Source organism: Pantherophis guttatus, chromosome 2 (assembly GCF_059756535.1).
Source record: "Pantherophis guttatus breed Tessera chromosome 2, ASM5975653v1, whole genome shotgun sequence".
Taxonomy (NCBI): Eukaryota; Metazoa; Chordata; class Lepidosauria; order Squamata; family Colubridae; genus Pantherophis; species Pantherophis guttatus.
Window position 1 is genome coordinate 222,090,217 of NC_142064.1, and position 22,017 is coordinate 222,112,233.

At 38.1% G+C, this 22,017-nt stretch overlaps 1 protein-coding gene across 3 annotated transcripts; it reads left to right on the forward strand.

Annotated features, from left to right (window-relative positions):
- The first annotated feature begins 1,061 nt into the window (after positions 1-1,061).
- IP6K2 (inositol hexakisphosphate kinase 2) lies at positions 1,062-20,561 on the forward strand. Of its 3 annotated transcripts, none has more exons than XM_034436302.3 (6): positions 1,087-1,206; positions 14,058-14,355; positions 16,465-16,687; positions 17,302-17,477; positions 18,181-18,356; positions 19,768-20,561. In XM_034436302.3, exons 2-6 carry the CDS (start codon positions 14,154-14,156, stop codon positions 20,263-20,265), a joined length of 1,275 nt encoding a protein of 424 aa, XP_034292193.1. In that variant the 5' UTR covers positions 1,087-1,206; positions 14,058-14,153; the 3' UTR covers positions 20,266-20,561. The 3 variants fall into 3 exon arrangements, with proteins under 3 accessions (XP_034292231.1, XP_034292193.1, XP_087739849.1); XM_087883723.1 differs by lacking the exon at positions 1,087-1,206 and adding an exon at positions 4,331-4,390; XM_034436340.3 differs by lacking the exon at positions 14,058-14,355 and having other exon boundaries at positions 1,062-1,206.
- Positions 20,562-22,017: the final 1,456 nt, after the last annotated feature.

The window sequence follows — 22,017 nt, forward strand, 5'->3', positions numbered from 1 at the left end:
GAGAATGTTGGGCAGCATGGTGTTGAAGCTGTACCATGACCTCATCTTAGACTCATAAAATCATACTTTCTCTGGGTTGGCAACACATTGCAGTGGGGAAGCCTCGTTCCGTTTGGAATTCAAAGCACTGAGGGACTTCAGGAGCTAATAGGAATGTATCTCTGTTTAGCAAGAATGACTATTACAACCTGCAGATATGGTCCCATCAGGAAACTGTGTATCTGCAGAGGAAGTTCTGTACAAAAGGGCAATGTTCGGCACTATTGTCAAGAATGGGTAGGTTTGCACCATTGCAACTGACAATGGGACTTAGCTATGGCCATGGGGTTGATTGTATGATAAGGATAATTGGTCTTCATTCCAGTTGGGGGTAGCTTTACCTGGGACCTGTGATGTTTGAGGGGAATGGAAATTTAACAACCAATCAGATACCCTGACACAGTGCTGCAATCTGGATAAGAAAAATGCACTGGCTTTCTGAGCTCCCAATCAAGGGACAAATAGAGCAGGCAAATAGAGATCAACCACCTTCTCCATCTGGCACCTGTATTGGGATGCTCCAAAGTGTAGATTGGGCCTAGAAATTTCTTCCTGTTAACCACTTCAATGAATTCTGGGCTCTTAACATATATATAGAAAATTGCATTTTTATTGCTTCCGGTACTTTTATTCCAGGAAAAGAACAGGAAACCGACGTCAAATTTGTTTCAACCCAGGCACGAAAACAGAGATGAGACATTGCCGGGGGTGACATATGTTGATGATCAAAAGCATCGGAAACAGCTGAAGGTCTCAATGCAAGCCTAGCCCCCCTCCCCTCCCGGTTTCCAGGGGGCTACATCCTCCCGCTCTCCCCTCCGCTTGCAATTGCTACCAGGAGCCCTCCACTCTTGCGCGACCCCTCCCTCCCCCACTCTGCCGGTCTCCCCAAGTCCTCATCACTCCTCTTCTAACCTCCCCCCACCCTTCCCCATCATCACGCGGCACACGATGTCTGGCCGCCCGCCTCGGCTCCCCTAGTAACAGAGTCTGGTTCCTTCTCCTCCAATCAGCAGAGGCTGACTCCCGCTGAGCCAATGGCGACCGGCGGGGCGGGGCTTACCCCTCTATCCGCGGGGGAAGGGCCGTCCCGCTCCGCACCGCCATTTTGGCCTGTGAGGAACAAAAGAGTTGAGAGGCGGCTGTTGGTTTGGAGCGGATTGGAAGGTAATGAGGAGGTTTTATTTTTGTTTGTTTTTTTCTCTCTCTCTCTGGATGCGCTCGGCGAGGGGGCAGATCCGAAAGAGCCTCATCGTATCCGGTGCCCTTGATTCCCGCAATGGGCGCCAGAGCCGTAATAGAGCAACTGCCTTTCGTACATCTTAAAATACTGTAACTTGGCAGCGGTTTGGGGCACCATTTTCACCCCCTTTTTTTACTGAGTCGAAAGTGGCTCCTTCTTGTCACCCACGTCCTACTTCAAGGTGTACGTGTGTGTGTGTGTGGGGGGGGGGAAGCAGCCCATTTGAGATAATCCGCTTTTGATCCCGAGGTTGGTGAAATCCCAACAATATTCCAGGCGTACAAAAGGCTAACCCTTCTCAAGCGGAAGTTTAAAGTGTGAGCGTGGGATGTTGCAATGAAGAAAGCCATTTGCCTGCGTCCTCCCCCGGGCTGCCCGAGTGCCTTTGGGACTGGAAGGCCGGCTTCTTGAACGTGGCCAGCCGGTAGGAATTGGCTTTACAACTCCGTTCAAATACGGCGGCTCAGGAGCGGGATGATGCAAAGGGCACCGAAGGCATTTAGCAAACGGAAGAGGTGGTGGTGGTGGCGGGGTTTATGCTGGGGTGTTCAAAATAATGGCCAGCCCCCCAAAAAAAGAAAAAAAAAAGTAGCCTCCTTTCCTAGTTTTTGAAAGTTAGCCTTTTGGTGTATTCAGCCTCCCGGTCCAGCCGGGAGGACAACATCTCTGCTCTGGAGCAGCAGGTCAGAAGATGATGGGTTAATTAAAACTTGTATGCGCAGGATGAATTTCAAAGCTTCTATTGTAATAGGAAAGAGATGACTCATTGTTAACTTGGGGAATTTTTAAAAGATGCACATATGCCATTCTCTCTTCACATTGTTCACTTCTCCTATTGTGTTTACATTTTGCGCTCCCTGTTTTGAAACACTTTGAAAGTGTTTAGTGCAAAGCTTCCCCACCACCACCCCACCATGCGTGTAACTTTATTATTATTATTTTTTAATTTGATTTATATGCCGCCCTTCTCCGGAGACTCAGGGCGGCTTACAATGCGTTATTGACTTCTCCATTGATGGACTCCTAAAATAAAATGCTGGAAATGTACTACTTTGCATTTAAATAAAAACAGATATCTGCCTTTCTTCTTTTTTTTTTTTTTGGTATTAGATTGTTTGTGATACACTGCTGACATTAATGATGTTCTGTGTTTCTACTCTGATCTTTTTAAAACTGACTTTGCTTTTTATAGGTTCTTCTGAACTATATACTGGGGTGCATAACATATTAAGTAATATAAACATGTTATAAATAATAGAATCCCCTTCAGCCATGTATTTGGGATCAGCTCAATAAAGTTTGAACTTAATAAAGTATTAAAAATGTGTTCTAGAAGACACCTTGCTAAAAAAAAGATCCATTCCACAGAATAGTCGTTTTGCCTGTTTCTACATGCTTTTTGAATTCATAGTTTGATGCCCAGACTAAATGCTGGATTATTGACATTCATTTAATAACAGTGCATATGTGCTCCTTTTTTCAGAACAAGGAGCTCAAAGCAATACATACTCTTTCTAAACTTTTAGGGTTCACCAAATACCAGTACATTTCAGAATAATTGAAAGTTGAGTGCCATACAAGATTAATATATTATTATTATTATTATTATTATTATTATTATTATTATTATTATTATTATTATTATTATTACTTCAACCACTAAATTGGTTTTGTCAACTCAGTACTTGTGTGATTCAGTGCGGTAACTAGTAGTGCAAAAGCAACTATCATGTATAGTTTAGGTGGAGTAGAACCAGGGAACCTAGATTCAGGAACACTCTTGGGCACAGAAATTCACTATGTGACTTACAGGCAGGTAGTTATCTCTCAATTAATATATGTCAAATATGCTGCCTTTCATGGATGTTGCTTTAAGAAAAATTGGATTGTATGCTACTTTGAATCCTGGTGGAAAGATAGGATATAAATCTAGCTAACAAATAATAAAATTACACGAATTTAATTACAGGTTGAATAAGTAAAAATAATGTATGGGAACTGCAGTTTATTCAGGAATCAAAGAAGTGATCAGGGTAGAAACATGACAACTTAATTTCTTGTCTTATTCTAGTATTGGCTATGTTTACATGATATAAAAGTAAAAACTCTCTTGATTTGAGCTCAATTCCTTGGACAAAACCATGTCATTTTCTTGGCAACAATTCAGAAATGGTTTTCCATTGTCTTTTCCTGGCTGGCCCCATGGATCTTCTCCTCTCCCCTTCTCTCCCTCAGGCTGGCCTCAGACTAGCCCCACAGAAGCCTCTCCTGTTCTCTCCTCTCCCCATCTCTCCCTCAGCCTTGCCCCATAGGTCCTCTCCTCTCCCCTTCTCTCCCTCAGGCTGGCCTCAGGCTAGCCCCACAGAAGCCTCTCCTGTTCTCTCCTCTCCCCTTCTCTCCCTCAGCCTTGCCCCATAGGTCCTCTCCTCTCCCCTTCTCTCCCTCAGGCTTGCCCCATAGATCTGTCCTATCCCCTTCTCTCCCTCAGGCCAGACCCATAGATCCTATCCCCTTCTCTCCCTCAGGCCTGGCTCCATAGATCCTCTCCTATCCCCTTCTCTCCTTCAGGCTTGGCCCCATAGATCCTATCCCTTTCTCCCTCAGGCCTGGCTCCATAGATCCTCTCCTATCCCCTTCTCTCCTTCAGGCTTGGCCCCATAGATCCTATCCCTTTCTCTCCCTCAGGCCTGGCTCCATAGATCCTCTCCTATCCCCTTCTCTCCCTTAGGCTTGGCCCCATAGATCCTCTCCTATCCCCTTCTATCCCTCAGGCTTGGCCACATAGATCCTCTCCTATCCCCTTCTCTCCCTCAGAAATGTCTCCTATCCCCTTCTATCACTCAAGCTTTCTAGCCCCTTCTCCATGAGGTTTGCCCCACAGAAACGTCTCCTATGCTATCCCATTCTCTCCACAGTTATTTTCAAGTTGGGAGAGGGAGTAGAACGTCTTAACTAATTAGCATCAGAGCGTGTTATAATATAAGAAATACTAATGCTGTGATGGTCATTTCGAAAAATCCTTTCTTAGCACCTAGAAGCCAAGAGGAACATACGTGGCAAATTTCAAGTTTGTAGGCTTTACGGTTCTGGAGATTTCATGATTAATGCGTGAGTGGTTTTCGCTTTTATATATATAGATACTGTTTAGCTTTATTAGATCACTGTGCACCATAAAATAAACACAGTGATTGTACGGTATGCTAGGCTAAAATATTGAGAAATGCAAAACATTCCATGTAGTTTAATAAAAGAGTTAATACCCTTTTACTAGAGGTATCAAATAGAGACTGCACAATCATCTGTTGGTTTAATCTGAATTCTTGCAAAGAGCAGGTGGTTAAGATGGTGATGTAATAAGCAGGTACAGTATTATTGCATTTATCAGTTGCAAAGAATTAATAGAACTGAAAAACAACTGACCGTTCCACAATGTTGAGATAATGTGCTTTATTGATTTGATCTATACAGTGGACAGAAAAAACATGAATATCTTAAGATAGCCATTTTTAGATAAGCTTAGAAAGTATTGCAGCTGATACATACTTAGAGCCAGAATCACAGAAATAACTGGTATTGATAGAGAGATGTGTCAAGATTTTGTTCAAACAAGATAAAGCTGTGGTAGCAAGCTTTAATTGTAAACAATCTCAGTGGATCTGTTCAATTCTGAGAAATAAAGAAAGTGATGAGAATATATTTGGATATGCAATAAATTACCTTTGAATCAAACATTTTTATTTGCATCATAGATCCACAGATGATGCTAATCTGTGCACATAGATCTCTCAAAATAATTGGAGGCAAGAAATAACCCGTTTCTAAGGAGAAATTTTATATCCTGCATTATTCATCATGTTATTTTATGGGAGTGAGCACAATTCACCATTATATCATGACACAGTTTTTCATGGCTAAGCGTGCTATCTTGGAATTATGGGAGTAGTAGTTCAAAACATCTGGAGGGTATCAGATTGCAGGGTACTGTGCTCTGAACAGTGGTTCTCAACCTGTGGTCCACGGGCCCTGAGGTCACAATGTCGTTACAGGGTATCTGTGAAGACTTGAAGAAATGTTATGATTTAAATCTTCAGTCAAGTCTTGGTCTATGGCCATGGTCCATGGCTGCAAAAGGTACTTAAAGGGGGTCAGTGGTGAAGAAAAGGTTGAGAACCACTGCTCTAGAATGTACTTTTAGCATATGTGTGATGCACATTAAGAATTTGAAGAAATGAATGGTGCTGTCTGGATCATAGGCATGACTATAGCAATAGCAATAGCACTTAGATTTATATACTGCTCCATAGTGCTTTACAGCACACTCTGAGTGGTTTACAATCTCAGCATATTGCCCCCAACAATCTGAGTCCTCATTTTACTGACCTCAAAAGGATGGAAGGCTGAGTCAACCTTGAGTCGGTGAGAATAGAACTGCTGGCAGTCAGCAGAATTAGCCTGCAATACTGCATTCTAACCACTGCGCCACCATGGTTGGTATGGGGATTATGTTAATTTGGGAGAGGAGGGAAAGCTTCTACTAAATTGTTGCTGACTTCCAGAATTTCCTGGTTGGTTCTGAGTTAAAAACAACAATTTTTCTGCTTTATAGAAACCTCTACAAATTGGCATATTTTATGATTTCATGCATATTGAACTACAAACTTGACCATGAAATTTTAGTCTAATGCATTGTGCAAATCCAGTCCATTTGTTCTATTTATAGTCAGTATCTTGTATATGAGTCAATTTAGTAACCCTGGGTTATATTCTTTATGCCATTTCCACAAATAAAGTCTGCAAGTGAAAGTCTTTCCTATATATCATCTGTTTCAGAAAGTAAGTCTTAGATTAACATTAAATGCAAGCAGTTAACAATTATGCAATAGGAAAATTGATATTATTCTTATTGGCCAATCCCGGCCATTTTCAGCCATCCACAAGGAGCCTATTTTCAACTGGTTCTATTCTAGAAATTTACTGCAAAGTGGTGATTATTATTTTTTGTGATGAAGTGCTAACAGAAGTGGGACAAATGGGTATCACTTCTGTTTCCTCCGAAGGAAGATTTTCACATGATCCTTTGAAGTTAGATACACATTTAAGCAGCCTCCATGCTGGGCCAGGTGTCATTTGAAGGTGAAATCACAAGGACATGATTTCTAAAATAGCAAGGCATCTTTATATTGCACTTAGAAGGATATGAAGATGAGCTCTTAGAATCTGCTAGATGCTGTAATAGATTGTATCAAGGACTGTAAGAAAAAGAATGGATGATCAATTCCACATATTTAAAAATATGCATTGTATATGTGTTTCACCTTCTTAACTGAAGTTCAGATACTTTGGTAAATGAAAACCATTAGAAGAAAGTAACTAAAATGTATGATGGGATAGCTTTAGTTAATGATATCAGTATCTTCACTTTACTAATTCAACTTACCTGATAAACTTAATGTTGATCTGACAAGCACTGCTTATATGCTGAAATCTAAATTGCTGGAAATGGCCCTTATCCAGGGTTCTTCACACTGTGCTTTTCTTACATCAGGATTCTGTACACCTGCTGAATATCAATTTAATACTGTCATTATTGACATTTATAACTTATTTTAAATATTGAAGTCTGATTTACTTTCTTCCTTTTACTGTAATTCAAAAGATTAGCATTAATATAATGTTGGCTATCCTTGCATGTAGCAGCAACTGAATAGACTGCTGATAAGATGTATAGATTTGCAAATATAAAAAAGGCTTGTGGTTAATGAGGTATTATTATCTTGAGAAGGACAGAAGCCTACCACAATAGCATCATTGTTGCCTAAACTTAATATATATCTACAATAACATTGTATATGTAGCATTGTGTGTATATCTACTAATACTAATTATTTGTAATTAAATCTATATGCTGCCCATCTCGCTTTCCAAATGACTCTGAGTTGCTTACAATGTAATAAAAATAGAAATATGAAAATTAGAAATATGAAAAGTGAAATTGAAAAGGATAAAATACAAACTAAAAAAAAATCATGTCCTCAGAGCAGAACAGGTTGGTGCGTTTTCTGTCACTGCACCAATTACTCAGTGATAGGTTGCTACCGGATCAGGCGAACCAGTATTGGCGGCGGCGGGAGGCTCCGCCCACCCGCTTGGCAGAAGCATCATGCGAGCGAACCGGTAGCGACGGGTTTTGAAACCCGCCCCTGCAACTTCCTCCAGCTTACAGCTTTTCCATTGGGTCCCCACATTAACTGGCAGAGCCAGGTTTTAAGGCCCTTTCTTGAGGCCAGAAAGGATAGGAGTGGATCTCACCTCCAGGGCAAGATGCTCCAAACATGTGGCAGAAAATATTTTTCTTCTAGACTCCTCCAGCCAAACATCTTTGGGTGATGGGGGTCTTCTGTAGGCCCCTTTTGCCAGAATGAGTGGGATAGGCCAGTCCCATAGGTCAAAATGACTCCTCAGACTATACCATAAAGGGCTTTAAAGCAGGGGTGAAATGCTACCGGTTTGCACAGCCAGTGAACCGGTAGCAAAATGGTTCGGGTTTCGCCACTGCTTTAAAGGTGATAACCAACACCTTGAATTGGACCCATTGGCATAACAGCTCATATAACAGTGGTGTTACTATATGCCACTCTAGGGACCTACAGAACTATTCATGCCACTGCATTCTGGTCCAATTGTAGCTTCCAAATATTCTTCAAGGGTAGCTGACATGTAGAGTTCATTGCACTAATCCAGATGAGAGAAGAGCAAGGCATGAGTGACTAAGTGCAGGGCCTTAAAATCCAGAAAAGGATGCAGCTGAAGCACAGATGAATATTGCACAAATATATCAAGTGGATCTGTTTTGCTGCAGTCTTAGTAACACATAATTTATTGCAGTTTTCCTGAAGTAAATGGATGAAGTAAAGATTTTAAAACTCGTAGAAAGAATTTAAAAATAATCTCAACGAATGATTTCTGATTCCTCAGTGAAGAGTCTATAGTGTCCACTGACACTTTACTTGGGGCCTGCCAGACTTCTTGCATCACCTATTATTTTTATTGACATCCTTATAATGATAAAAAATGGAAAGTTGCCATGCTGAAGACAAAATACCAACCTTACGTATCTAGGTTTTACATAGACCATAGAGGTATTCTTATATATTAAATAGGTGGGTGGACTGCAGGCCACAAAAAACATAAATGTAGTTGCTAAGAGAGCTATCTGAGATGGTAGACCAGACTAGTGCTTTTGTTAATTTCAGATATATAATCATGTTCCCATACAATTTATTTGATAAAGTCTTGGCACTTACTTTCATATATGTTTAACAATAACTTTTTAAAATTTGAAGTAATTTGCATATTTATCTCCAGGATAAAATTTTGTAGAAGAATGCAGTGAGTGTTCTTTTTTAAAGAATGTATTAAAAATCTTCTGCACATTTTTATACACAAACACACACACATGTATACATACATACATACATAAGATGAATGGCCTATAAATAAATAAATATGATAATATTACAGGCCATCCATCTTCTCTCAGGGTAATTCTGGGCAGATTTACTTGTTTGGATTTAGTTTTAACAAACATGCTGAATCAACCTAGATCTAAGTCATGGCAATTCTTTATAGCCAAAGCTTCTCTATTATTCCATTGGGGAGGTTAAGAATAAACACAAGATGTTTTCGAGTAATTGATCTTGTTATGGGTAGTTACAGATGCTTCCTATGTTAGAGACTTAGAGCTTTTCCCTTTAATCGCTTTGATTGCTCTAATTCTTGAGAGGTGGGTATAGGAGAAATTTCATATAAAAAAAGACATTGGAATTAAAATTATTCCCCTTAGAGTTAAATCTGTTGATAAAATAAAAAGTCTTATTTGGAATTAAATATATATTGTCGTTATCTAGAATAGGGGTCCCCAACCCCTGGTCTGTGGCATGCCAGAAACCTGGCCATGCAAGCAAGTGAAGCCCCATCTGTGGGATGCAGTAGTATGCGAAACCACACCCCCTCCAGTCCACGAAAAAACCCCTCTCCACGGAACTGGTCCCTGGTGCCCAAAAGGTTGGAGGCCATTGATCTAGAATTTGAGATGTATTTCCTTTTTCAATAATTCAATTGTTCTGAATTTATTAAAATCTAAAATACATGTTTGACCATTCTTAACTCTAATTTTCCTTGAAATCTGAAGAGTATTACACAATCACATATTTGTTCTTTCCCTCATAGACGAAGGTTAATATCAGGTCAAGCTGATCCTCTTGTACCTTCTTTCATTGTCTAAAAAAGAAAGAATAATACAAAAGTTATTTATTTAGTTGCAGGATTTACATGACTGCCAAACTCACAAAAATGCAACTCTGGCTGGCTTATAGCAATAAAAACAGACATAATAAAATCTATAAGAATAACCAAAAAAGCCACAACAATGGACCAATTGCAATGCCCTATCATCATATGCATAATGCCCTCCTGGATATGCAGCTGTCCTTGGAGGAACATCTGACGGCTGTAACCAGGGGGACCTTTTGTCAGGTTCGCCTGATTCGCCAGTTGCGGCCCTTTCTTGATCGGGATTCCCTGTGCACAGTCACTCATGCCCTCGTCACCTCTCGCCTTGACTACTGCAACGCTCTCTACATGGGGCTCCCCTTGAGGAGCACCCGGAGGCTCCAGCTGGTCCAGAACGCAGCAGCGCGGGTAGTGACGGGAGCAGCATGGCGCTCCCATGTAACACCGCTCCTGCGCGAGCTGCACTGGCTCCCAGTTGTCTTCCGGGTGCGCTTCAAGGTGTTGGTTATCACCTTTAAAGCGCTCCATGGCATAGGGCCTAGCTATCTGCGAGACCGCCTGCTGCTACCGACGACCTCCCAGCGACCCGTGCGCTCCCACAGAGAGGGCCTCCTCGGGGTGCCATCAGCCAAACAATGCAGGCTGGTGACCCCCAGGGGGAGGGCCTTCTCTGTGGGGGCACCCACCCTCTGGAATCAGCTCCCCCCAGAGATAAGGAGAATCCAAGACCTCAGTGCCTTCCGTCGCGCCCTTAAAACCCATTTATTTAAACAAGCCGGGCTGGCTTAAGATGAAATTTTTAACTGTTTTTAAATGTTTTAAACGTTTTTAATTGGTAAATGAGTTTTAATTGGGCCAAATTTATATATCTTTTAATTGTTTTTAATATTTGTTCTGCATGTTTTTTTTAATCTGGCTGTACACCGCCCTGAGTCCTTAGGGAGAAGGGCGGTATAGAAATCCAATATAAAATAAAATAAATAAAAAATAAATCATACCTTCACAGGGTGAGCTTATCAATATCCTGGCCCCAACACCCAAAGTAACATTCAGGTTTTTAAAGCCTTCTTAAAGTAACAGTGTTGGGACTAGTCAGAATAGTTAGGAAAACAAGTCAGGGATTTCCTGGAGCAGGGGTCAGCAACCTATGGCTCTGGAGCCGCATGTGGCTCTTTCACCCCTCCGTTGTGGCTCCCTGTCACTCAAAATATGTGTCACAACCACCAATGTTGACACCCGCCAGCACGCGATTTATTGAGCTTTTCAACCCCTGATAGGCCAACCATGGATAAATCCAAGAAAAGAAAAGTTTCAGAAGAAAACAGAACGTTTAATTCAACTACATATGCTAGTTTTGTGGCCGCTCAAGAAATAGGCAGGCACGGGAAGGATTTTGTGGCTCCTGGTGTTTTCTGTGGGAAACGGGTCCAAATGGCTCTTTGAGTGTTTAAGGTTGCAGACCCCTGTCCTGGAGAATCATAATTGGCAGAGTGTCTTCCAATTGTAGTAAAAAAAAAAAAAAGGTATATTTCATGCCTCTTTAAAAGAAGTGCATTTTGCTTTTTCAAAACATACTCCATATACTTTCTTCCATTAGGCAGATGAGAATAGATCTCAACAACAATATTTTTATTTGCTCTCCACTTATTTTATCCCAGATTTTCTTTGCAATATTGCTACATTGATTTACTTGGATTCTTGAGCAGTGCTAGACAATTTAACATTAGTGCAACAGCTCTCTTCCTATTGTTTCTGTATTTTTTGAACAAATTATATCCTTCAATTCCTATATTCCAGTTCCGAAGAGTCATCCCAACAAGTCTGTTTTATGCTCTTTAAGTCATATTGTCCTTATGAACATTTTTCGGTCATGAAGGAGATGTAACATTTTCAAGGGCAATCTTAACATTAACTAGAGTATTACAAAATATTTTGTTACAAATGTTCTGAGAAAAATGGATAATTTTTCTTACCCAGGCATAAGATAGAACTTTAATTATTATGTGTGTTTAGATGCAGATCTGTTGAATCATGCCCTGGCTAATACATAAGAGACTTCAGGTTTGTAAATTCACAGATATCAAAATTCCCTGTGGTCGTTGTTTGGTATGCTGAAAGAAAACAAGTTATAATGAGCTCACAAGGGATAATTGTGAGATGAGAATAGTATGCTTTTTTATGCTTGTATGCTTTTCTCTGAAGAACATGAGTTCTGTATATAATTTTGGTATTTTTATTGGATAACATGTTGTGCTCTCCCTTTCTCTCATGTGTTTCATGATGTTATGGCAAAATTGTTTGAACAATAATTTGGTAACTTTTAAATGTAAATAGGTTTTTTTTTAAAAAAACCACCAGATCTTTGCTTATTTGAAAATAAGACCCATCAGGAGTTTATGCTCCAGCTGATAAATAAAGTCAAGTCTTCTTCATTTTAAACTTAAGTCCTAGAGACCTAATGGATAAGTGCTTTTTTCTTGGCATTAATATGGAAATGGTTTCTCATTACCTTCTACCAGGCTGTGTTTGATTTACCACATAGCTCTTGCATTTTAAGAATAAGTTCTTTGCCTTGACAGAAAAATAATAACAGTGCCACCTTCTGGACACCTCTTTGTTACAGAAATGAACTTGATGCAGTAATTGAGAACTTTTGGCTCTAGTAACCAGCTAGAAGAATAAATATTAAATATGCTTACTGCTTACCTTTTAGATGAATGTTATGCTACAGTAAGCATTCTTCCATTTAATTTATTTCAATAAATTTAAATAATGTATTTTTGCATAGTAGAATTTCTAGTGTTTGGTATCATGATGATCTGCTAAATTGACATACGCAGATTGGGTTATGCAATATTGAAAGCCTCCCTTCCTCACCCTCCTCTCTATGCTTTTATAAATGTACTTATTGATAAACAAAATAATGAATGGCTTTTGTAATCACTTGGCATTAGTTACAGGATAGTTGCAATCCTGTGTGGACTTTTTGGGAAATAAACATAACTTAATTCTGTGAGATTTGTTTCTGACTTAATATGCTCTGTACTGTTTTACATTGTGATCTTATATTTAAGTAGGTCTAAAAATAGGTTTGTGACCTAGAACACTTTGTGGTCTCTTAGAATTAAGTGAATTATTATTCATGTAATGCTCTTTAGTACTCTGCAATTAAGCACCAAGTTGTTTTTAGATAGATAAATTAAAAGATAAAACAGTAGCTTAATTTGTATACAGCCCCTTATATTTACTGCTAAGAGACATTATCTTCTATTTTTTCAAATATAATATATTGAATAATACAATGCGTCTTTGAATTTTTAACTGTACTATTTAAAATTTTAAACATTTGCTTGCATGCACATAAATTCTTGCTAGGTTAAACTTAAAATTGTCTTTTATGCTTTTTGGACATCTTTGTTATTGGTAAAAATATTTGTGAAACTACATGAAGGTTTTCAGAAGTCATAAAAAATGAGGAAATCTGTATTTCTTTTTTAAAATGTGACCTCGATGCATGACTTTCTCCCCAAGGCTGCTTTCATAGAGTTTCTTTGGAAAAGTTCAGGTTGTTTTTCAATTTACTTTTGAAGTTGATAGCTTGACTCAAGAGGTTTTAGCAAGAATAACAAAATAACGGAGTTGGAAGGGACCTTGAGGTCTTCCAGTCCCATCCCCAGTCCAAGCAGAAGACCTTATACTATTCTGGACAAATGGCTGCTCACTCTCTTCTTTAAAATCTCCAGTGATAGAGCACCCATGACTTCCATTCCACTGATTAATTGCTCTCACGCTCAGGAAATTTCTTTTTAGTTCTAGGTTGGATCTCTCTTTGATAAGTTTCCATCTGTTACTGTTGTCTTGTGCTGTATTTTTGTCTGATGTCCACTTTGAAAAATTAAGGAATTAAAGGAAAACAATTATTTAAGCAATAACTTTGGTTCTTTGTAAGAGTTGCTTTAGAAAGACTATAGTCAATAATTTTATTTTAAATAGTATGTGAATGTCTATGTGCACGTATTAGATGATAAAGGGAAAAAATAAATGGAAACTTTAGGCTACAATGCTTTTAGCTTGTTATCTGTATTGTGATACAGAGAAAAACGTAGAAATCTCCTTTTGCCCTGTGCCTTTGTGTGATAAGAAACTTGGCTGAAAGCAAATATGAACACTGAAAGAAGTGTGAGTAACACTCTTTCTCCCCTCTTTCTGCTGACGTTCTCCCTGCTTTGCAAGAGACACACCTAGTAGCTTTCTGCTAATGCTCATTGGCTAATACCATGTGGGGCGTGGTATGCAGACTTTTGCATGACCTCACTCCTGTTTGTCTCAGTGCTCAGATCCGGTTGTCTGTTTTCAGTTTCAGCTTTTGTGCCGAGAGTTTCACTTCTGCTTCTTTTCTGGATGCAACGAAAGAATCTTTAGCTGTGGTGTTCCAGACAAAATAGAATAAAGACACGGGGATTTTTTTCTTTTTTCTTTCTAGAGACTTACTAACCTGGAATAAATACTTTCTGGAGGAACAGTTCTGTGTGAGTTGCTTTCACCACCGTCCCATTGGTCTATCTAATGTCCTACAAGGATGAGTCCGGCATTTGGAGCTATGGAAGTGGAGCATTATTCCAAAGGCGTCCTCCTGGAGCCTTTTGTTCATCAGGTTGGGGGTCACTCCTGTGTCCTCCGGTTTAATGACAAGACCATCTGTAAGCCCCTTATTCAGAGAGAACATCAGTTCTATGAGACTCTTCCTGCTGAAATGCATAAATTCACTCCTCAGTATGAAGGTATGTTGCCACCTTTAGAAGGGGGCTGGGTTTATTCCATTTAGTAAAGTCCAATGTTCTTTTTTGTCCTTAAAATCTCTTTTGCATAAGAGATTTTAGGGGATTTCTTTTCATATATTTTGATGTTGTCTGAGCCAGGCTGTGGAGATGCAGGGTGGAGATGCTTGCCAGTGGGTCTTTGGGCTGACTAACAGCATTAGAGTAGAACAACACTGCTGATGATAGCCTATAAATCGCCCTTAGGCACAGGTAGGTAAGTATATTGATAACAGCTTGTAAGTGTTTTCAGTAATAATCTTTTTTTTTCTTTCTTTCTGATTTTTAAACCATATGTTTTTTAAAAAAACTGGTATTAAATAAACTGCATAAGGCATGCTGCCTAGTGGAAGCTTAACTAGGATTTTCAGATGATCTCTATTGCTTACATTATGATCATGCTATATAAACAAGTTGTCATAATAATGAAAACTAAAAATCACTGTTAAACTTGTTTTTAACCTTAAAGAAATGGAAAAAAAAATCTGTGGCCAATAGGTAGGCAAAAGGTGAAGTACTGTTGATGAGGCTGTAAAAGATGATGGTATGTGGAAGTGGATATTCCAGTTCTTTTTACCATTGTATTAGTTGACCAAGACATTTAATTTTTCATGGTGCAGGAATTTAATTAACAATAACTTGAATTTGAAATTCTGAAGTTTTGATACTGTATTCTATTTCTTCATTTAATAAACCACCTTTTTCCCAATTGTTCTATATTATTTGGACCAAAGACTAAGATAAAATGCTTTTTAGCTGTATTTCTGTAATGGCATTCATACTTACTGAACATTTGAATGTTTTTTATTATGAACTTTCAGAATTAATAGATGAATGTGTGCTTTATGATATTGACTAAATGTAATAAATTGTACTAGCAGATGTGGTTTTTCTCTTGTGGAGATGTATGGGAGGGATTAAGGGGGGGAGCCTTATTTGGTCCGTTTCTGTTGTTTTTTCCAGGATAAAGCCAAAGGCCATTTTGTAGCTGGTTTTCCCCCTTTTCCTGTAGCTCTTTCTCGTATGGGCAGCAGGACTGTCAGTCAGAGCTTCTGCACTCCCTACCCTTGCTCCTGTAGGCCCCACAGCTGCCTGCCCTGCTCAGAAGTGCCAGCCTCTCGCCACGAACTCTAGTGATGAGCGGCAAGAATGTGCAGATTGATTGATTTCAGGATAAAGAGAGAGAACTGAGGAAAAAAAATACCCCATTCAGCCAGTTGTTACAACTTCTGCCGTAACTTTCCTATATGGCATGGGGCTACATTTCTGTCAGAACTGTCCTCTCAAAACCTAACGCAGTGCTCTAGAGACTTTGAGATGAGGAGGCAAAAATGCTTTCAAGGTTCACCATGTTTTGATGTATCTTGAGTTAAATTTGTTTTGTACTTCATTTTGTTATTTCATTTATGAGATGCTACATAACTGAAACCAATAAAATATATTCCCCAGAGGAAAAATAAATCATTGTAAATTAAACGTGGTGATTCTGAGTGGAAGCCTTTGAATTAGTTGTCTGTTGTAATGTGTGATGTTGTTCTTGTTTTGCTCTACTCTTGCAAGCTTTTCCTTTTCTCTGGAATCTATTAAGAATATTCCCAAAAGCCTGTGTTTTGGATGAATGCTTTTAGATTTGCTATGGAGCAAAACTTAAAGCTTTTGGTGTTTCTCTGCAGGGCATATCCCCCTGCAAGATGTAAATATGCAATGTTTTACATCTCTCCTAGGGTCAGATAAGCCAGATTTTTAAAACATAATAAAAATTTTCAATAATTGAAAATGTCTCCTGTTATTATTTGAGTCTTACTGTGCTCACAAGAAAGAGAAGAACCTTCTGTATCATTGATGTGTTGTCTTCATGATAAATTGTCTTCTCTGTGAGGTGTCACTTTGTCTAGATGTTTTGATATTTGTTAGGTTGACAGATGAGTTTTGGCCTGTGGCAAGATAAAAAACTAAGGATTTGGGGTAAGAGAAAAACCAAAGTTGCTATATTCTTAGTGTAAAATTATGTTGTGTTGTGATGTTTTTATTTTTACTTCTCCTATTCTTAATTATCTCATGTTTCTTCTTAAGGTGTGGTATCTGTAAGCTTTGAAGAGGATGAAGATGGAAACTTGTGTCTAATAGCCTATCCATTAAATGGAGATCATGATAACTTGGAAAGTATAGATAATTCTGATTGTGAACCCAAAAATAAATTGCTGCGGTGGAGTAATAAAAAGACTGTTTTGCTAGAAAATGAAAAGTTAACTAAAGAATGGGTCAGGCAGCATAGAAAAGAAGAAAAAATGAAAAGGTAATTGACTGAATGTTCTGTTTCCTCATTTTTGAAAATATATACTTAATACTCCTTGATTATAAAAGTCGTGCAGCAGATTCACCTGCAATTAATTTGGAGCATAAACCTATGTTTTATATCTAGGAATTTTGTGCAGGATGAGAGCATATTAAGTACTTACTTGGAATAAGCCCAGTGAAACTAGTGGAATTCTGTGACAATTGATTTATGTCATAAAATATGCTTTATAATATAAACAAAATGCTGTAACAATTTTTGTAATATCAGATTACTATATACAGGGTTAAATTTGTGGGTTCTATCACATCAATCTGATGCTCAAAAAGGAGCATTTTCTCACTTAAAAGCTATAAAATATATTTTACGGTATAACTTTTGTGGCCTATCCACCCTTGATAAGATGCAAGTGCTCTTCGAAAAAAATTGTGAAATCTTGATTGAGAGAAAATTGGAGCAAACTGTTAAGATAATACCACTGATAGTTATCACTCAGTTATAAATATATTATGAAAAAAATTAAGGTTGGCACCTTATTCAATTCACAATTCAGTTTATATTTGAAAGTATTTGATACTTGCATTTGACCACAAACATTTGTTTTTATGTTTCAGTCACAAGCTAGAAGAAGAATTTGAATTGCTTAAGAAATCGGAAGTATTGTATTATAGTGTTGAAAAAAAGGGGAATGTCAGTTCACAATTTAAGCCCTATAATCCTTGGAGTATGAAGTGCCATCAGCAGCAACTCCAGCAAATGAAGGAAAACGCAAAACATCGAAATCAATATAGTATCCTTTGTGTGTTTTATATTATTTTGTACAAAGACTGCAAAAAACTAGGAAATATTAAATTACTTAAAGCAGACATACAATTCAAACTCTGGTATTGAGCATTCTGGCTGCTGTAATATTTCTTAGGAGGTATCCGCTAGCAGACCCTTGCAAGTCAGCTGTCTTTGCTGCTACTTGTGATTAGCTTGTGTCCTCTCTTATTTTTTTAAAAGATTTGAGAACAATTGTTGAACAAGATTCTGTGCTCTCTTATAACATTTTTCATTTCACTGGACATTTTTGTACAATTTAGCAATCAAGACATTAGGCTGTAAATGGCTTATGTGCAGCCAGTTGAGTTTAAAATGGTAGTCCTGTAATGTAATGTAATGTAATAAACATGCTTAACTTAAGTTGAAGAAAGATATTTCAGTTGTTTATTTATTTATTAATCAATTACAGCTAGCCACCCATCTCATCAAGGGGCTCCACTCTGTGTGGGACACAACAGTAAATCATTTCAGTCAAACCCTGTGGATTAGTTCTAAAGACAAATTACACAGAGAGACGATCCCATCTCTCCCCTGGCAGTGATGGTCACTCAAACTTTCGAAACTGATTTTGAGGGAGTAAGAAGAGGAGAACTGATGGTTTACAGGATTTATTTTTATTTCAAGTGTAAACAAGTTACTAGTTATATCATTTTTCCTTAACTAAATAGAATTTATTTTACTGGAAAACCTAACCTCACGATATGAGGTGCCTTGTGTGTTGGATCTCAAGATGGGAACTCGGCAGCATGGAGATGATGCATCTGAAGAAAAGAAAGCTAATCAGATCCGGAAATGCCAGCAAAGTACTTCAGCAGTTATAGGAGTTCGCGTGTGTGGTATGCAGGTAAGTTTTAAACAGAGGAATAACTCATACTCGATATGAACAACTTGCAATTAAAAGTGACTGTGTGAAACAAATATCTACTTATTTGTATTTGTATATTGCCCAGGGTTCCTCTGTGAGAGAGATGGGCAGTTTTGAAATGTGAAAAATAAATAAAAATAAACTAACTTCAATTTTATAGTACTATTAGTTCAGTAAAGGAGAATATTTGTAGCTCAAGGTAGAAATGAGAGGTCCTTGGTGCTCTCTGAGCTTGACTGTTTTCTTGCAGATATTTCATTACCCAAACTAGATAACGTCATCGGACCAGCACGAAGGACCCTCACCCTTAGTTCACTACATGTTTTGTTTGAGAAACATGAGCTACAGCTGGCATGAAATAGTTGAATGAAGGGGAGTATGAATTAATATTTCTGGGCAATCTAAAAATAATTTTGCCTTGAATCCTAACTGCACAGTAATTCAGTTATATTTTTTCTACACAATTTTATAATCCCTCCTTTTCATAATTTTCTAGTTGATAGTTTCTTCATCTTTCTCAAGAAAGCTCCAGAAGATGGCCATGACTGTAATCATCTGGATAGGCACTTAGCCCATGTATATACGTTTGCATGTATAATTGAACTAGAATTTCAAAGAACATTTTTGTGAAATAGTATACTTTTCAATTAATTTTTGTGATTGTAAAGAGATTGTTGTTTTCTTTGATATATTTTCCTGCATAGAGAGATGATAGAACTATTTCGTCTTCTTTCCTAAGCAGATGCAGGATCCTTCAGCTAGCTGTGTTGCAAAACACACCTTGCCCTATTGTATGAAATTACAGTGAATAGATAGTATGATGCGTGAGGTCAAGACATGAGTTACTTTTGATCTATATGGGCTGGCTAGTCTGCCTTCACTGTAATAAAATAGTAGAAATCGTTGCATTCTGGTCAATTCTTTCAAACTATAGATTTCTCCTGTGTATTATTTTAGGTGTGATATAGACCACCATGTGATTATAATTTTAAATACTATTTTTCTCCTTCATGGATAGGCCACTGAGTATGCTAAGCAGTAGTACTTAAGTGCCAGTAACTTTGCCAATAGAGTTAACAAGCACAGGCGTGATACTTCTATTTATGGGCCAAGTTATGGAGTGACATTATGCATGCTAGGACATGATTTTCAAAACAGTGGGCAAACATATTTATAATCCTACTTAAATTATTTAGTTATTTATTTTTAAACTGTGTAGATCTGAGAAAATTACTTGGCAGGGGAAAAAATGCATTGGAGAATTGGTAGCAAGTGGGATAATCTCCATTTTCAGCTGTGGCAGAGTAATAAACCAGTTAATATTGTACCGTTTTATTTCAGTGCCACCACTGTATGGTGCTAACAGATCCGTTTTTTCCCCTTTCTACAGGTTTATCAGCCAGATTCTGGCCACTTAATGTTTATGAATAAATATCATGGGAGAAAACTTTCAGTCCAAGGATTTAAAGAAGCACTTTACCAGTTTTTTCATAATGGCAAATATCTGCGACGAGAACTCTTTGAATCTGTTCTAAAGAAACTAACTGAATTAAAATCAGTCTTAGAGAAGCAGGAATCCTACCGCTTTTACTCCAGCTCTTTGCTGATTATTTATGATGGGAAGGAATTACAAGATGTGGTGGTAGATTCGGACCCAGAAGACATTGAAGGTCTTTCAGAAGAATCGTCAGATGAATCAGCACGTGCATATGCCTACAAGCCTACAATCAGTTCCGTTGATGTTCGAATGATAGACTTTGCCCACACTACATGCCGGTATTACGGAGAAGATAGCGTGGTGCATGAGGGCCAAGATACGGGTTATGTTTTTGGACTTCAAAACTTAATACTTATTATTAAAGAAATAAGGGACGAAAGTAGTGAATAAACATTTAGAATGCAAAACTGTAGAAAGCACTATAAAGACTCTTTGTATACCAGAAATACTGACCACTTTCTTGTGGTAGCAGCCTGTACAGTCTGTGTTGGGATAGCCCCATCAGAGTCGGAGCTGTTCGAAAGAGGGCATTTCCATTTAGCGGTGCTAGATTTAGCACTGACACATCTGGGTATCTTTATTATTTATTTTAACTCTCGTAAACATTCCATATTCGATTATCCAGATACCTCCGTTATTCCTCTGTGTATATGTATCAATAAAATATTTTTGTTCATTGTAAATAATGATGTCCTCTTTCTAATTTGTCAGTCATTTATTAAAATATCCTAAATGTTACTATTACGTTACACATTCTAGCTTTAAATTGAGGTCCTCATAAAATAAACAGTTATTTTCAAAACACAATGCTAATGTATTCTTAGTACGTGGTCTTCTACATGGTAACAAAAAATATAGTAAAACAAATTGACATTTCTCCCCACTTCCCCAGGAAGTGGGATGTCTCACGTTCTTGTTAAAATACCAAGCATTGGAGCTTTGTGTTGTGCGGGTAGATGTTAGAACTTGGTGTCGCTTTTATCTGTGTTTCTGTAGTCTCAATCTTTCCGCCTATGCCCATAGTCTTGATCTTGCTAATAGTTCTGTTGTATGCTTTTTCTTCTTGGTTAATATTTTTGAAGTTTGCTTTGCTCAGCTAAGTGACACTCTTAGTCCTCACTTTGGAACTTTGAGTAGGTCTATTGGAAACTTAACACTACCTGTTTGCAATAGACTTCTGCATGTATAAGAAATTTACTATCCTCACCATGCAATTCTCCAAAACTAGTCATCCTGTCTCATCTGAATTTGATTTATGAAATTGCCCATAATGGCATCCATTAGCTCGAGGTACTATTGCTTTATTATTTGGTGAAAAATTAAGGATATGCTGATTTTTTTGAACCAAAGCATCCACATTGATTTTTAAAAGTGAAAATTTCACAATTGCTCCACAGGATTCCTTTCACTGGGTACAACAGGGCTCACATCACCCCTTTTAAAAGTGTCTTCACAGATCAAACTGAATCATTGTAAAGCAGCATCCTCAGCTTGCCAGTCTTAGAAGGTGAGCAGCCATGTAGAGGCTGTCAAACCACTTACTGACTAAAAAATATTTTTGAACCATGTAAGTATGGTTTATATGATTTAAAAATCATATGAACCATTTATATTGTTTTAAATATACCATATAAATATAAACAGCTCAGTTTTCATTCTTGATATATGGATTGTAACTCCCATTGCCTTCAAAGCTCTGGAAGGTATCTCAGAGAATGGCTGTATGGTACTCAGCATTTTCCAGTTTTAACTACTGCTTGCCTATTGTGAGAAATAATATAGGTCAATAGCTGTGAATCTGCTGTGAATAGTGAAAATCTATAAGGTGTAATTATGGCTCTTTTTACCTGTTCAGTGCAATGGAATGTTAGAAAGCAATTGTGTAAAGTGTCTTGGGACTCTGGAACCAAATCTGATGTGCAGGGAGAAACTGGTAAAAGAAAGAGTGAGTTTGAAAATCTGCCATATCAAACTCGGGGTTGCAGAGAAAGAACATCTCAGAACAGATCCCTCCAATACAGCCAGATCTGTACTATTTTTTACATTTTTCTCGTAGTTTATTGATATATAATTAATATTTTACTGGTAGTAGAAATAATTTGGTGGAAAGATATGTTGACATTTATGACCTTTAATATAATT

Bases quoted from the DNA above. Each gene is read 5' to 3' on its own strand.
- IP6K2 (XM_034436302.3), top strand. From the start codon at position 14,154: ATGAGTCCGGCATTTGGAGCTATGGAAGTGGAGCATTATTCCAAAGGC. The intron at 14,356-16,464 runs GTATGTTGCCAC...TTTCTTCTTAAG, and splicing joins ATTCACTCCTCAGTATGAAG to GTGTGGTATCTGTAAGCTTT. The intron at 16,688-17,301 runs GTAATTGACTGA...TTTATGTTTCAG, and splicing joins AAAGAAGAAAAAATGAAAAG to TCACAAGCTAGAAGAAGAAT.